General features: G+C 39.4%; 1 protein-coding gene across 1 annotated transcript; it reads right to left on the reverse strand.

The window, feature by feature from the left end:
* Positions 1-5,000: 5,000 nt before the first annotated feature.
* Positions 5,001-14,167, reverse strand: mat2ab (methionine adenosyltransferase 2Ab). The gene is made up of 9 exons (XM_061906653.1): positions 13,943-14,167; positions 13,241-13,318; positions 13,030-13,152; positions 11,337-11,449; positions 10,320-10,463; positions 10,021-10,239; positions 8,419-8,601; positions 8,206-8,339; positions 5,001-7,501 (listed from the first exon to the last, which is right to left on the reverse strand). The coding sequence occupies exons 1-9, from the start codon at positions 14,031-14,033 to the stop codon at positions 7,399-7,401; spliced, it is 1,188 nt and encodes a 395-aa protein (XP_061762637.1). The 5' UTR covers positions 14,034-14,167; the 3' UTR covers positions 5,001-7,398.
* Between the last annotated feature and the right edge of the window lie 1,083 nt (positions 14,168-15,250).

A 15,250-nucleotide genomic window follows, 5' to 3' on the forward strand; every position in this document is an offset into this window, starting at 1 on the left:
ATCAAATTCATCGAAACAGGACTATAACAAGATCCTATCAGTCGGCATCCCAGTAACAGAAGACATTGTACAGTAAGTGATGTTTTGTTTGTTGTCACCCAAGAAGTCTGCAGTAATAGTGATGTTGTATTAAAAAAATGTAAAAAAAAAAAAAGGCCAACATCGTGACAATTGTTTTTAAACTGCCATGTATGCTTAAAATTATCAAAATACGCAAATATTAAATGTAATAAATGTGCCTGTTACTAGGCAGAATATAGCGACTACCCTAGACTTCCATCTAAGCGGACTTTTGATCACATTTGTTTACCACTTATAATGTATTAAAATTTAAAAAATAGTCTTACCTAAGGATTGGGGATAGGCATTTTATTTTTTAAAAGCGTTTTTGTCCTTCAGCTTGTCCAGGGGTCGGGAACCTTTTTGGCTGAGAGAGCCATACAAGCCAAATATTTTAAAAAGCATTTCCGTGAGAACCATATAATATATTTTTTTAAGACTGAATACAACTAAATGCATGCATTTTTAAGTAAGACCAACATTTTTAGAGTATAATAAGTCTCTTATTCTTTTTAATAAGATTGTTATTCTGAAGGTAACCAACAATAAATAATATACTTCTTACCATTAATGTGACTTCTTGAACAGGTGCGGTAGAAACCGGATGGATGGATCAAAATGCATGAGAATGTTTTAGAGTTTGAACGTTATTTTTGACACTGATTACCAGTGGAATTATTCATTACTTACCGTGTGTCAGCTAAGATGTATCTGAGAGCCAGGTGCAGTCATCAAAAGAGCCACATTTGGCTCTAAAGCCACAGGTTCCCTACCCCTGAGCTAATCAATGGCTGCAAAGTTAAGTAATAGCGATTGAGGAAAATGTGACTGTAGCACAAAACTGACACAAAAGCAGTCTACAAGGAAGTTTGTTAAATGCAATTTGAATCATTATAGGACCCCTTTTGTTGGAAACTCGCACGTCTGCTGTTGTGTGTCCCCGAGTATGCAAAAATCCAGGAGAGAGGAGTGAAGGTAAGAGGAATGTAACTCATAAGAAAAAAAATAAACTTAAAGCAGTCTTGCATAGTAAGTTCACCGAACATAGATTTATCTTCGAGCACTGAGGAGTGCTCGACTGAAACATAAATAGGTAGTAGTTTGATTGACAGCAGGTGTGAACCGCTGCCAATCAACGAAAAGAGAAAAGCAACAGTGCTCGTGAATAAAACAGGAAATACAACAAAGTAAGAGCACTGAACAGGGAGTAAATACAAAATCACGAAAATTAACAGAAATAAAGTGACAGATTGTCACACCTTTAAGAAGAACTGCTAAGAACAATTAAACGGCAAACGGTAGCTTTTAGCGCATTGACTAGCACAGGACATTTAAGCAATATTTTGTGGACTTTACTTTGTACACTGCTGGGGCAGAATAAGATCCAGTTCTACATGACTAAATTAGAGGCATAGAACGGCCAAAACTTTCAATAAAGATTTAGAATGGAAAGTTGGTTGTGACTGTATAGGACAGGGGTCATCAACCTTTTTGAAACCAAGAGCTACTCATTGGGTACTGATTAATGCGAAGGGATACCAGTTTGATACACACTTAAATAAATTGCCAGAAATAGCCAATTTGCTCAATTTAACTTTAATAAGTAAATATATATATATAAATTGGTATTTCTGCCTGTCATTCCATCATACATTTTTTTTCCTTTTACGGAAGGTTTTTTGTAGAGAATAAATGAAAAAAACACCTAATTGAACGGTTTAAAAGAAGAAAAAAACTGGGAAAAAAAGAAAATTACGTTTTGAAACATAGTTTATCTTCAATTTCGACTCTTTAAAATTCAAAATTCAACCGAAAAAAAGAAGATGAAAAACTAGTTAATTCAAATCTTTTTGAAAAAAATTAAAAAAATAATTTATGGAACTTCAGTAGTAATTTTTCCTGATTAAGATTAATTTTAGAATTTTGATGACAGATTTTTAATAGGTTAAAATCCACTCTGCATTTTGTTAGAATATATAACAAATTGGACCAAGCTATATTTCTAACAGACAAATTATTTCTTCTAGATTTTCCAGAACAAAATTTTTAAAAGAAATTCAAGACTTTGAAATAAGATTTAGATTTGATTCTAAAGATTTTCTAGATTTGCTTGAATATTTTTGGGGAATTTTAATCATAAGTTTGAAGAAAGATTTCACAAATATTCGTCGAAAAAACAGAAGCTAAAATGAGGAATTAAATTAAAATGTATTTATCATTCTTTACAATAAAAAAATACATTTACTTGAACATTGATTTAAATTGTCAGGAAAGAAGAGGAAAGAATTTAAAAGGTTAAAAAGGTACATGTTTAAAAATCCTAAAATCCTTTTTAAGGTTGTATTTTTCCTCTAGAATTGTCTTTCTGAAAGTTATAAGAAGCAAAGTAAAAATATAAATGAATGTATTTAAACAAGTGAAGACCAAGTCTTTAAAATATCCATCCATCCATCCATTTTCTACCGCTTATTCCCTTTTGGGGTCGCGGGGGGCGCTGGCGCCTATCTCAGCTACAATCGGGCGGAAGGCGGGGTACACCCTGGACAAGTCGCCAGCTCATCGCAGGGCCAACACAGATAGACAGACAACATTCACACTCACATTCAAACACTAGGGCCAATTTAGTGATGCCAATCAACCTATCCCCAGGTGCATGTCTTTGGAAGTGGGAGGAAGCCGGAGTACCCGGAGGGAACCCACGCATTCACGGGGAGAACATGCAAACTCCACACAGGAAGATCCCGAGCCTGGATTTGAACCCAGGACTGCAGGAACTTCGTATTGTGAGGCAGACGCACTAACCCCTCTGCCACCGTGAAGCCACAAAAGAGCTTTAAAATATTTTCTTGGATTTTCAAATTCTATTGGGAGTTTTGTCTCTCTTAGAATTAAAAATGTCGAGCAAAGCGAGACCAGCTTGCTAGTACATAAATAAAATTTAAAAAATAGAGGCAGCTCACTGGTAAGTGCTGCTATTTGAGCTATTTTTAGTACAGGCCAGCGGGCTACTCATCTGTCCTTACGTGCTACCTGGTGCCCGCAGGCACCGTGTTGATGACCCCTGGTATAGGACATGGTCATGCAACTTATGGTAAGACCTACAATGTACAGGTGCTGTTCATATTATTAGAATATCATGAAAAAGTTGATTTCAGTAATTATATTCAGAACGTGAAACTTACATATATCATTTCATTATACACATAGTGATATATTTGAAATGTTTATTTCTTTAAATTATGATGATTAGTACTGACAATTACTGAAAATCCCAAATTCACTATCTCAGAAAATTAGAATATTAGTTACGACTAGTACCAAAAAATATTTTTTAGAAATGTGGGCCAACTGAAAAGTATGAACATGGAAAGTTTCAGCATGTACGGCAATCAATACTTAGTTGCAGCTCCTTTTGCCTGAATTGCTGCAGCAATACGGCGTGGCATGGAGTCCACCAGTCTGTTGCACTCCTCAGGTGTTATGAGAGCCCAGGTTGCTTTAATAGTGGCCTTCAGCTCTTCAGCATTGTTGGGTCTGGCATCTAGCATCTTCTGCTTCACAATACCCCATAGGTTTTCTATGGGGTTAAGGTCAGGTGAGTTTGCAGGCCAATCAAGAACAGGGATACCATGGTCCTTAAACCAGCATACTGGTAGATTTGGCACTCTGTGCAGGTGCCAAGTCATGTTGGAAAATGAAATCTTCACCTCCATAAAATTGGTCCGCGGGAGGCAGCATAAAGTGTTCTAAAACTTCCTGGTAGACTGCTGCATTGACCCTAGACCTCAGGAAACACAGTGGACCAACACCAGCAATGACATGGCACCTCAGACCATTACCGATTTTGGAAATTTGACACCGGACTTCAGGCAACGTGGATTCTGTGCTTCTCCTGTCTTCCTCTGGACTCTGGGACCTTGATTTCCAAAGGAGATACAAAATTTACTTTCATCTGAAAATATAACTTTGGACCACTCAGCAGCAGTCCAGTCTTTTTTGTCTTGAGCCCAGGGGAGACACTTTTGACGTTGTCTCTTATTCAAGAGTGGCTTTACACAAGGAATGCGACAGCTGAAGCCCATATTTTGCATACGTTGGTGCGTGGTGGTTCTTGAAGCACTGACTCCAGCTGCAGTCCACTCTTTGTGGATCTGCCCCACATTTTTGAAGCTTTTCTTTTTTTGACAAAACCAGGGTGCGGTTATCCCTCTTGCTTGTACACTTTTCTCTACCACATCTTTGTCTTGCCTTCGCCTCTCTATCAATGTGCTTGGACACAGAGCTCTGGGAACATCCAACCTCTTTGGCAACGACCTTTTGTGTCTTGCCCTCCTTCTTTAAAGTATCAATGGTCATCTTTTGGATAGTTGTCAAGACAGCAGTCTTCCCCATGATTGTGTGTCATACAGAATCAAAACGAGAGACCATTTAAAGGCTTTTCCAGGTGTTTTGAGTTAGTTAGCTAATTAAGTGTGGCACCAGGTGTCTTCAATATCTGACCTTTTCACCATATTCTAATTTTCTGAGATGTTGAATTTAAGGTTTTCATTGGTTGTCAGCTATAATCATCTCCTTTTTGGCAAAAAAAACACTTGAAATGTATCAGTCTGTTTGGAACGAATGTATACATTCTACAAGTTTGACTTTCTAAATAGAATTAATGAAATAAATCAACTTTTTCATGATATTCTAATAATATGACCAGCACCTGTATAAACTGCAATTCAACATTTAATGAGATTTTTTTTTCCCTGAGCCTTGTCCGAACATTCACTGCACTGGGAAGATTTGTAACCTCTCCACTTCAACTGATCGTGCAGCTAATAAGACCAATGTGAATAATGTATCCGAACTACACCACCAGCCCTCTTAGAATAACCAATACGTTTTTATTCAAATCTTTAAACCATAACTTTAAATAGCAAGACAAGACAAGTGCATGGTGTAGGGATGTTTATTACAGTTCATAGGAGAAACAGCCCAATCTACACATGAAGCACATTACAGTCAGCTACTTGTTCCTGGTAGAAGCGCATTTGTGTGTGAGGATAGAAGCAAAGAAAGGAGGAGAGGAAATAGAAGGCACATTTACACTTACTGTAACCAATGATGGTGATGACCTCCAAAAGAGACAACTAGACTCATCCATAATGGGACCGCCATGTAAACAAAGTTGGTTTCTCTGTACTACACCAACCCAACGTAGCAGTCTCATTCGGGACGATTCGTAAGAGCCAAGGATTTGTGGACGCTTAAAAATGACAACCAGTCCATAGCCCTATTAAATATATATTACTGCAATCCGAATATAAAACAATGTAATAAAATAGACAAACATTTAGCAGTGACACTTGCTTTTTGAGGCGATCCAAAGCTTTTCTGTACGACACTCTGGAGCCTCAAGTCAAACACTGAAAAATGATCAAGTCAAAAGGAATTCAAGATTCAGTAACAGTTTTTTGTTTTAAAAGCTGCCTTCTGAAACATCAGCTTCTCTGTATGCACGCTGAGCTTCAAAGAACAAATAAATAGTGTTGCTGTTTGACGTCCAATAAGACAGGAAAACTCCATCAGGACAAAGATGGAAACCAGGTTTCTCTGTAACTACACCTGCCATCAGTATACCCGAGGAGTCCAGGAGTCCAAGGGCCATAGTAAAAAAATAAGCAATTTCTTTAAAAAACAAAACAAAGTTGAAAACTCATCTGATGTACACAATCCAAATATTCCATCACTATCAAGTATATCCAACACCTCTGCAGACCAGAGCAGTGACATAGCAGCCTCTGACTTTTCTGTAGTACGTCAGAAAACAGCAAAGGTCTACACAGGTGCGTGGGCCTCTAAACTCGCTTGAGAGCTTGAAAATGTACGATTTGGCTGGCAATGCATAGCATTTTTTTTTTTTTTTTTTCAATGAACAGCAACCTTACCATCCAATTGTGCCATTCTAGTGTCCTCCATGAAGAAAAGGAGTAAAGTTACCAAAAATTAAAGACTACACTGAATGAGGAGGAATGTTGCTCAGAGAGAATAAAGAATCCTCCCTTAGACCCTGTCCACACAAACTATTTAGCAGTTTGGAAAATAAAAAAGGGTGACCAATTTTGGTCTATAAACATGCAACAATTTCATTGTTGGGGATAGGATTCTGTGCATTTGAGACGCTCAGGATGGATTGCATTCCTATGTGCTAATTTTAAGAATATACACCGTCATTGCACATCTAAAACATGCCAGTCTATGGACCTTTTTACTGGCCAAAACAAATTGCAGATAACCGCCAGGGAATTTTTTTTTTATGGTGAATACATTTTAGATGGCGCAGTACATTTGTGCACTACTAAAAATATATCTGACAGCTTGAGAGTCACTGAATGTATTCTGTGCACGTGTGGAAACAAAGGTTAAAGTGTGGGAGACTTGAGCCAATGTGTACACGGTTTTGTGAAAAGGTTGTTGTGGCGTTTTTGTTGATCTACCACCTATTTGTCATCCTTTCAAAATCCAGACAAAAGCTACAATATTTTAAACCACATGCAAAATACACACATTACAATCAGTGAGATTTGCATTCCAAAAAACTAGGCAGCTCTGCATTAGTCCCATCCAGACGGGAACAGATCACTGGATAAAAAATATGTAGTACATAAGCCATTAGCGCTGTAAACAGCCACCAAAACTATTAAAGCGTATACACAACATAGCATGTTTTCCACTACACAACAAACACAATGACAGCAAACACGAGAAACCCATGTCTCATGTCTGGACTAAGCACAAAGTAGAATTGTCATGCCAGTCTGCTGTTCTTGTGGGTGATCTGCTTAATCAAAAAATGACATTATGGAGAGTACCCATAACTTCATTCTATACCATTCTTTACCGTTCAGATCTTAGAATTTCCATGTGGACAGGGTCTAAACGGCAGGCTACATCCTTCAAGATCTACTTCAGAGGTTGCACACACTCCTTAACAGTAGCACCAGAAAATAAAGAAGGCCAAGTACAGTCTATAACACCACTGATGTGCCACTGACTATCAACTAGATGCGCGTGGAATGACAAGAGGACCGCAGCTAATCAGACTAAGAGTGCGGAGCTGGAGAAAATAATTTCTTGGAATCTATTAAAGTTAAAAAAATAAAAATGCATTCAAGGACCCAGCATGATAAAGCAATTAACAAAAGAAACAGTAACCAGAGGAAAGGGGAGGAAGAGAGGGAGTCAAGTGGTAAATGATGCAGTGATGAGAGATAATGGCATTTCTCCCCCAAAATCTTGGTGGCTTCTCTGTAGTATACACCAACAAGCCTGGGAGGAAAAAGCTTAACAAGTTTAGTATTTGAGCTTTTTGGGAACCTCCCATGGGAAGGAGTCACGGCCAAAGTGGCCATAGGCTGCGGTCTTCTGATACAAGGGCTTCTTCAGATCCAGCTCCCTAAAATAAATAATCATCAAGTTTAACAGCAGTCACGGATACAAACAGGGCAAAGTGAGGCACAAGGTTTTAAAAACAAAACAAAATATTAAAAAGTGCTTGTGCAGGCAACGACAAGAAAAAGCATCACTTACCACACCTACCATACGCTGTACCTGAGCAATGTGGCAACGACAGCTTCCAGATGGAAACCATTTACAAAACAGACCCATCCTGAGTCATCGCCAAGGGGCTTCATTATCATACATGAGTAAGGGCTTGTTTGCACAAAAAAAAGAAAGAAAAAAAAAGTACTTTTGCATGTTGTGCATAGAGAATTATTCCCATTGGCACGAGCTGCATAAAATACTTTGGACACTCTTTCATACTGTGCCGGTGTCACACTTTGGCACTATATGCTTGTGCTCAGTATTTCCCAAAATAATATATTCATAACTTTACACTGTACTTGTGTTAGGGAGAGCACCATGACAAGGTCTATGCCGGTCACACTATTAAGTTCTGCCAAATAATTGGGATCGAAGAAGTAGCACTTTAAAAAGTAATAAAGCTGCCAAAACACACATTTTAAAAAACACCCTTGTGTAAATAGCCCTTAAAATATTTTAACTGTGATACAGAGTAGAAGCCTCTTTTGCAGAATAAGAACAGGGGAAAAAAAAAAAGCTACAGTAGGAGTAAACCGGTTTCAGGTCATACATTACCTAACAATGACCCCAGGGCGGAGGTCAAAGTTCTTCTTCACAATATCCAGCAGCTCCCGTTCACTCTTGTTGGAGGTCCCATAGTGGAAGATGGAAATGGAGAGGGGGTGGGCAACACCAATGGCGTAGGAAACCTAACCCAACATACATTAGGAATCATTGGACGTCACAAAAGCTTTACATTCATATAATATGCTAAGCAGCAGCGCACACCTGAACCAACACTCTCCTGCAGAGTTCCGCTTTCACCAAAGACTTCGCAACCCAGCGTGCAGCATAGGCAGCAGAGCGGTCCACCTTTGTGTAGTCCTTCCCCGAGAAAGCGCCGCCTCCATGGGCTCCCCAGCCACCGTAAGTGTCGACTATTATTTTGCGACCCGTCAGCCCAGCATCACCCTGTAATGGAGCAATAAGACTTAGCTGTTGCACTATTCCATTAGAAATCTATCCATTCATCCTTGAATATCATATTAATGAACATCCATTTACTACTACTTGTCCCGCCTGTCTCAGGTGCATTCGGGCAGAAGGCGGCGTACACCCTGGACAAGTTTCCACCTCATCACAGGGTAATGTACTGTATATTACACATAAAAATATCATATTTAATAACGTTTATAAAAAGCTCCTACTTTGACTGACGTATGCATTATTGCGTCATTTCAGATGAGTGCACACAGTAGGACCGGGCGATCAAAAAGTTTCAATTTCAGCTTCTCACGATTATGAACATCTAGGAAAAAAATATACATATATATATATATATATATGTATATACATATACACATATACATATATATATACATATATACATATACATATATACATATATATACATACACATATATACATATACATATACACATATATACATATATACATACACATATATACATATACACATATACACATATACATATATACATATATACATATATATACATATATATATACATATACATACATACATACATACATACATATATACATACATACATACATACATACATACATACATACATATATATATATATATATATATATATATATATATATATATTTCTATGGCAGGGGGGATGCTCGTTGTTCCCTTTGAGTGGGAGTGTTTTCTTGCCCTGATATGGGATCTGAGCAGAGGATATCGTGGTGGCTTGTGCAGCCCTTTGAGACATTTTTAATTAAGGGCTACACAAATATACTTTGATTGATGTCTATTGTGTAAAATTTAAGAAAGGAAAAGCAAACTTGCAAATCTGAAAACCGTTTAAAAATGCTTAAAAGGCATTTAAATAGTGTTAAAGTCTGCATTTTTTAAAATTTTACACCAACATTTTAACTGTTGGGATCAATGTTGTCAACTTGGAAACACAGAGTCAAGACTATATTAAGCCAGCAATCAGATTGAGACAAATACTATATCAAAAACATTTAAGTTGGGATGTGACAATAACTGGTATTAATAAAACTACCGTTTTAAATTGAACAGTACTGAAATCATTTGGGTTACCGGTACAATAACAGCTAACATTTTCATATGGTTACATCCCTACATTTTTTTATAGCACTCTTAAACAGCGTGTGCTGCTGAGCCTTCCCCCATCTAAAATGCATTTACTGGCAGCCTCATTTTTTTTCGGCAACAATGTACTTCGAAACATTAGCTTCGTTTTTCATGTTTTTACTTTAACTTCTTGCAAATTCATCGTCGCCAATTAAGCGATTATGTCATTCCCACCTCCACAACCCACTAAGCCATAAAAGACTGCAGTCATATGGGGGAAACTGACATGTCTGAACACTGTGCTCCACATTTACCTGAGGACCGCCAATAACAAATCTCCCACTGGGCTGCAGGTGGTAGATTGTGTCATCATCCAAATAAATACAGGGAACAACAGCTTTGATAACTTTTTCCTTCAGGGCATCTCTCATCTCCTCCAGGCACACATCCTCATCGTGTTGAACAGAGATGACAATAGTGTGCACGCGCACCGGAAGCATGGCGCCACGGTCCTGGCGATATTGGACAGTAACCTGGGCAGGAGGCAAAAATACAGTTACAGATCGTATATACTAAATTTACAGGTACTTTGGATGACCAGTACTCATTTTACCTGTGTCTTTGTGTCAGGCCGCAGCCATGGAAGAGAACCATTGCGCCGTAGTTCAGCAATTTTGGCATTTAGATTGTGGGCAAGCACAATTGTGAGGGGCATGCATTCCTCTGTCTCATCAGTGGCATACCCAAACATCAAGCCCTAAAACATTGGGGAAAGACAAAGTTTAGTGCCATGCTCATTGACACTGAACGACAATGAATGACGAAAACAAGGGATGTTCCAATTAGGGTTATATGCTGCCGATTTGATACTGATCATTAGTGAGATTGGCTAATAACAATCCAAATCACCTGTATTGACTGTAATTTCCATTTATTCATGGTGAATGACACTGACAGTTTTAACAAAATAACATTAAAACTAGCTCCTTATTTCCTTTTATTACATACAATTATTTGAGCATAAAAGTTAGTGTACACAATGTCGAAACAGAATCAAAATATACTATTATGCATTTAAATAATGTTTGCTCTCCAAGTCCTCCTTTGCCCAGAGAACTATTGTCCAAGTTTGTAAAAAATACAAATTGAAAAATTTTTAACCATGATTCTGATACTTCCAATGGTCTCGCACCACCCTTTCACGTATCCACCGTGCCTTTGATGTGTCGTGTACTGACCGCTAAAATGTTGACACAGCAGTTGTAATATGATCTCTAGACTCTTGTTGACTTCTTGTCAACTGCTTATTTCTTGCAACACGTTTCCATCTACTTTGTAACTTCGCCCTCCAGTGATAATGTTATTTAAATATGCAGTGTTTTTGCCAAATTATAGATGATTCTTATTGACTTAGGAGGAGTGGCTCCACTCCATATGGAGACTCATAGTAAGCAGCTTGTTTGTCAGTCAAGTGACAGAAGAAATACAATTATCCATAGGGGATCTGTGTCTGTGATCGGCTTTGAAAAAGCATTAATCAGCAATGGCGGGCATGTATTTTATGAAATCCCGCCGATATTGATCGGTGGCTGATTGATTCGCACATCCCTATGGAAAATGTGAAACTCACTTGGTCCCCTGCGCCGATGTCCTCTTCATTGCGGTCCACATGAACACCCTGAGCAATGTCAGGAGACTGCTGCTCCAAGGCCACAAGGACATTGCAGGTCTTGTAGTCAAAGCCTGCACACAGACATAGTCAAAACCTTTAGTCAAAGCCATATCTGAAAACCTTGAGACCTCCGAATTCGGGAGATTTGGGGGGGGGTATATTGTAGCGTCCTGGAAGAGTTAGTGCTGCAAGGGGTTCTGGGTATTTGTTCTGTTACGGTGCGGATGTTCTCTCGAAATGTGTTTGTTATTCTTGATTAGTGTGGGCTCACAGTGTGGCGCATATTGGTAAGTATTAAAGTTGTTTATACGACCACCCTTAGTGTAACCAGTATGGCTGTTGATCAAGTATGTTTTACATTCACTTTGTGTGTAAAAGCTGTATATATTGTGACTGGGCCAGCACGCTGTTTGTATGGAGTGACGACAGGTTGTAAAGCATTAAAGGCAGTGCCTTTAAGGCACGCCCCCAATATTGTTGTCCGGGTGGAAATCGATAGAAATTCGGGAGATTGGTTACCCTGGAAGATTTTCGGGAGGGGCACTGAAATTCGAGAGTCTCTCGGGAAAATCGGGAGGGTTGGCAAGTATGGTCAAAGCAGACATGATGGACCGTTAGGGGTGTAACAGTACGTGTATTTGTATTGAACCGTTTTGGTACGGGGGTTTCGGTCCGGTTCGGAGGTGCATGGAACGAGTTTGTAACCTAAAGTCTTAACAAGCTGCTCTGCTTTCTGCCTCTGTCTGAGCACCCAGCATTGTCCCGCCCACACAACCATCTGATTGGTGACATACAAAGCCAATCAGCAGTGCGTATTCAGAGCGATGTAACAGCCAATCAGCAGTGCGTATTCAGAACGCATGTTGTCAATGCCTCAGCGTCGAGCAGATGTGTGTTCTGCAGGGGACATCGTACTCTTCCCAAATTATAAAAAACACTTCCCAGTCACAACTATTACTAGCATCACTATGAGCTCGTTGACCTTCTAGTAACTTAAACTGCAGCTCAGCTCGCTCGCAGTTCTGGCTTGAGGTGAAGGCTAATTAGCTTTTAGCGTAACGTTAGCTCATTTTGCTAAGTGCGTGTGTTAGGGGCAGCAAAGCCCTGTCTGTTATTTCACTTGTTTCAGGGATGAATAGTCTCTCCTATTGCTATTGTACTATTTTTTCAGCTATATTTATATTAATCATTAGTAATGTAGCAGCCTAGTTTTAAATGTCAGGGTGCCTGCTATCACATGTTGACAAAAATTTAACATTTACATAGTAAAAGTCAACTACAGGCTTCCCAAATGCTATAATAAATTAAGCATGATGAGTTGACTTGAAACTGTTTAATGTTGCACTTTTTATATGTAGAAGAATGGTTTTGTCATTTTATTTAATCAGAGCAACAACTTGAGGCAGTTTAATGTGGATTAACGTAGGCGGAATTATTATAGTGTTCCCAATGTTAAAAGGATAAAGCCATTGTTTACAAATATGGTAAATAAATAACCAAAACATTTATATTTTGTTGTTTGCTAACTGTACTGAAAATAAACAGAACCGTGACCTCTAATCGGAGGTACGTACCAAACCGAAATGTTTGTGTACCGTTCCCCTATGGACCCTAAACACATAGGCAACTTAAAAAAAACAAAAATGAACACCTTTAGCAGAGTCATCGTAGCCTATCTGTCGAATTGTATCTCGCACAATTTTTTGGTAGTCTACTGTAGCGTTTGACGTCACTTCACCCGCCAACAGGATCATCCCAGTCTTAGCAACGGTCTCTGTCGGGAACACAGGAAATGTGACAAATCAACACACTGTCCTTGCTTTACATTGACTGGCGCACGGGAGAAGCCGTTTTATTCTTACCACATGCGACCTTGGCGTTGGGATCTTGCTTGAGGTGGGCGTCAAGGACAGCGTCACTGATCTGGTCGCAGATTTTATCTGGAAGAAAGTGGAACACTAAATTGCAGCTGGCCGCAGACAGTGAAGCAAAGGCTCAACACTAACTGTAGCATGTTCTCAGTGGGAGTGGCTGAAAGCCTTTCAACAGTCGCCATTTCAAACATGTGCACATGTGGTAGGGGGGGGCCCGCGCATTGCAGACAACCGGAATGTATCCCCACCGAAAAATGACATCAATTAATACTAAAACAACCAAAGAATCCAAACACGTTCTCGTAGGCTCCGGTTTGCTGTTAATCAAAGGACAAGAACCGCCATTATGACTACTTAACCCAAATCAATAGGTGAAAAAAAATAACATTTTTTGAAAGAAAATACTATCCTTTAATGAAAGCAACACATTGTAAGCACCAACAGACATCAAAGGCGAATAGTAATCAAGGAACAAGCCTTACAGCGCAGATTAGCAAGCTAACCTTAGCTAGTGGCGCGTGCGCCTGCTAACACCGGCCGGCCCCTCATTTCCTTTTTGGCGGACACTTTCGTAACAATAAACACAAACGCAACATTCATTCATTTATTGCGGTTAAATAATTCGTCCGCTTCCTTTAAATGTCGGTGGCCAATTACGATATCAGCAATAAGGTCAGTGTTCATATTTACCGGGATGCCCTTCTCCGACAGACTCCGACGTGAACAAGAAGCAGTCCTCGTCAATGATGGAGTTGTGAAAACCGTTCATTTGGCCGTTCATGATTGTTAACGTTGACCGCAAAAAGAGACGATAAGTGTCACCGGCAAGAGTTTTAAGACGTTCTCGCGGATATATTGGCCCACGTTACTCGTTGAACAGCCCCTCGCAAGCTCAGCCTCATGGTGCCCCGCTCTGGTATTTATGCAATGGAGGCAGAGGTAGTGACGTCACCAGGAGGCGGAGCATACCATCGAGGCGCCTGGAGGAGGGGTGTTTTACGTGAACATACCACACCTGGAGCGGCCCGCTGATAAAGAGGTAAAACATGTCTTGATCAAACAGGAATATTCAATCTTTTTTTTAAAGATGACCACAAAAATAAACACCTAAAGGCCTACTGAAATAAGATTTTCTAATTTAAACGGGAATAGCAGGTGCATTCTATGTGTCATACTTGATCATTTCGTGATATTGCCATATTTTTGCTGAAAGGATTTAGTAGAGAACATCGACGATAAAGATCGCAACTTTTGGTCGCTCATAGAAAAGCCCTGCCTCTACCGCAAGTATGTGCGCTTGACGTCACGAGTTGCAGGGCTCCAGACATATTCACATTGTTTTTAATGGGAGCCACCTGCAGTAAGAGCAATTCAGACCGAGAAAGCGACAATTTCCCCATTAATTTGAGCGAGGATGAAAGATTCGTGAATTAGGATATTGATAGTGAAGGACTAGAAAAAAAAAAAAAAAAGCGACGATTCCGGGCGGCGGCAGTGTGAGCGTTTCAGATGTAATTAGATACATTTACTAGGATCATTCTGGAATATCCCTTATCTGCTTATTGTTTTAATAGTGTTTTAGTGGGATTTTAAAGATTGTAAAGACATACCTTGAGGTGGGATGGCTGCGGTGAACACGAAGTGTCTAAGAGAGAAGCCGAGGAGCCAAGCTGCCTTTTAAACAGCTGCTGCAGGACGACGAATAATCCAATGATGTCTTCGGTAAGATATATATCACAATTTCCCCATCCAAAAACATGCTGGTTGACGTAGAGAAAACATGTTCGCTTGACCGCTCTGCTTCACAACAAACAAAGAAACACCAGCTGTGTCTCGGTGCTAAAGACAGCTGCAATACACCGCTTTCCACCAACAGCATTGTTCTTTATAATCTCCATTATTAAATGAATAAATTGCAAAAGATTCAGCAACCCATATGTCCAAAATACTGTGTAATTACGCCATGAACAGAAACAACTTTTAGCCGTGTTTGGTGCA

Source organism: Nerophis ophidion, linkage group LG07 (assembly GCF_033978795.1).
Source record: "Nerophis ophidion isolate RoL-2023_Sa linkage group LG07, RoL_Noph_v1.0, whole genome shotgun sequence".
In the NCBI taxonomy this organism is placed as follows: Eukaryota; Metazoa; Chordata; class Actinopteri; order Syngnathiformes; family Syngnathidae; genus Nerophis; species Nerophis ophidion.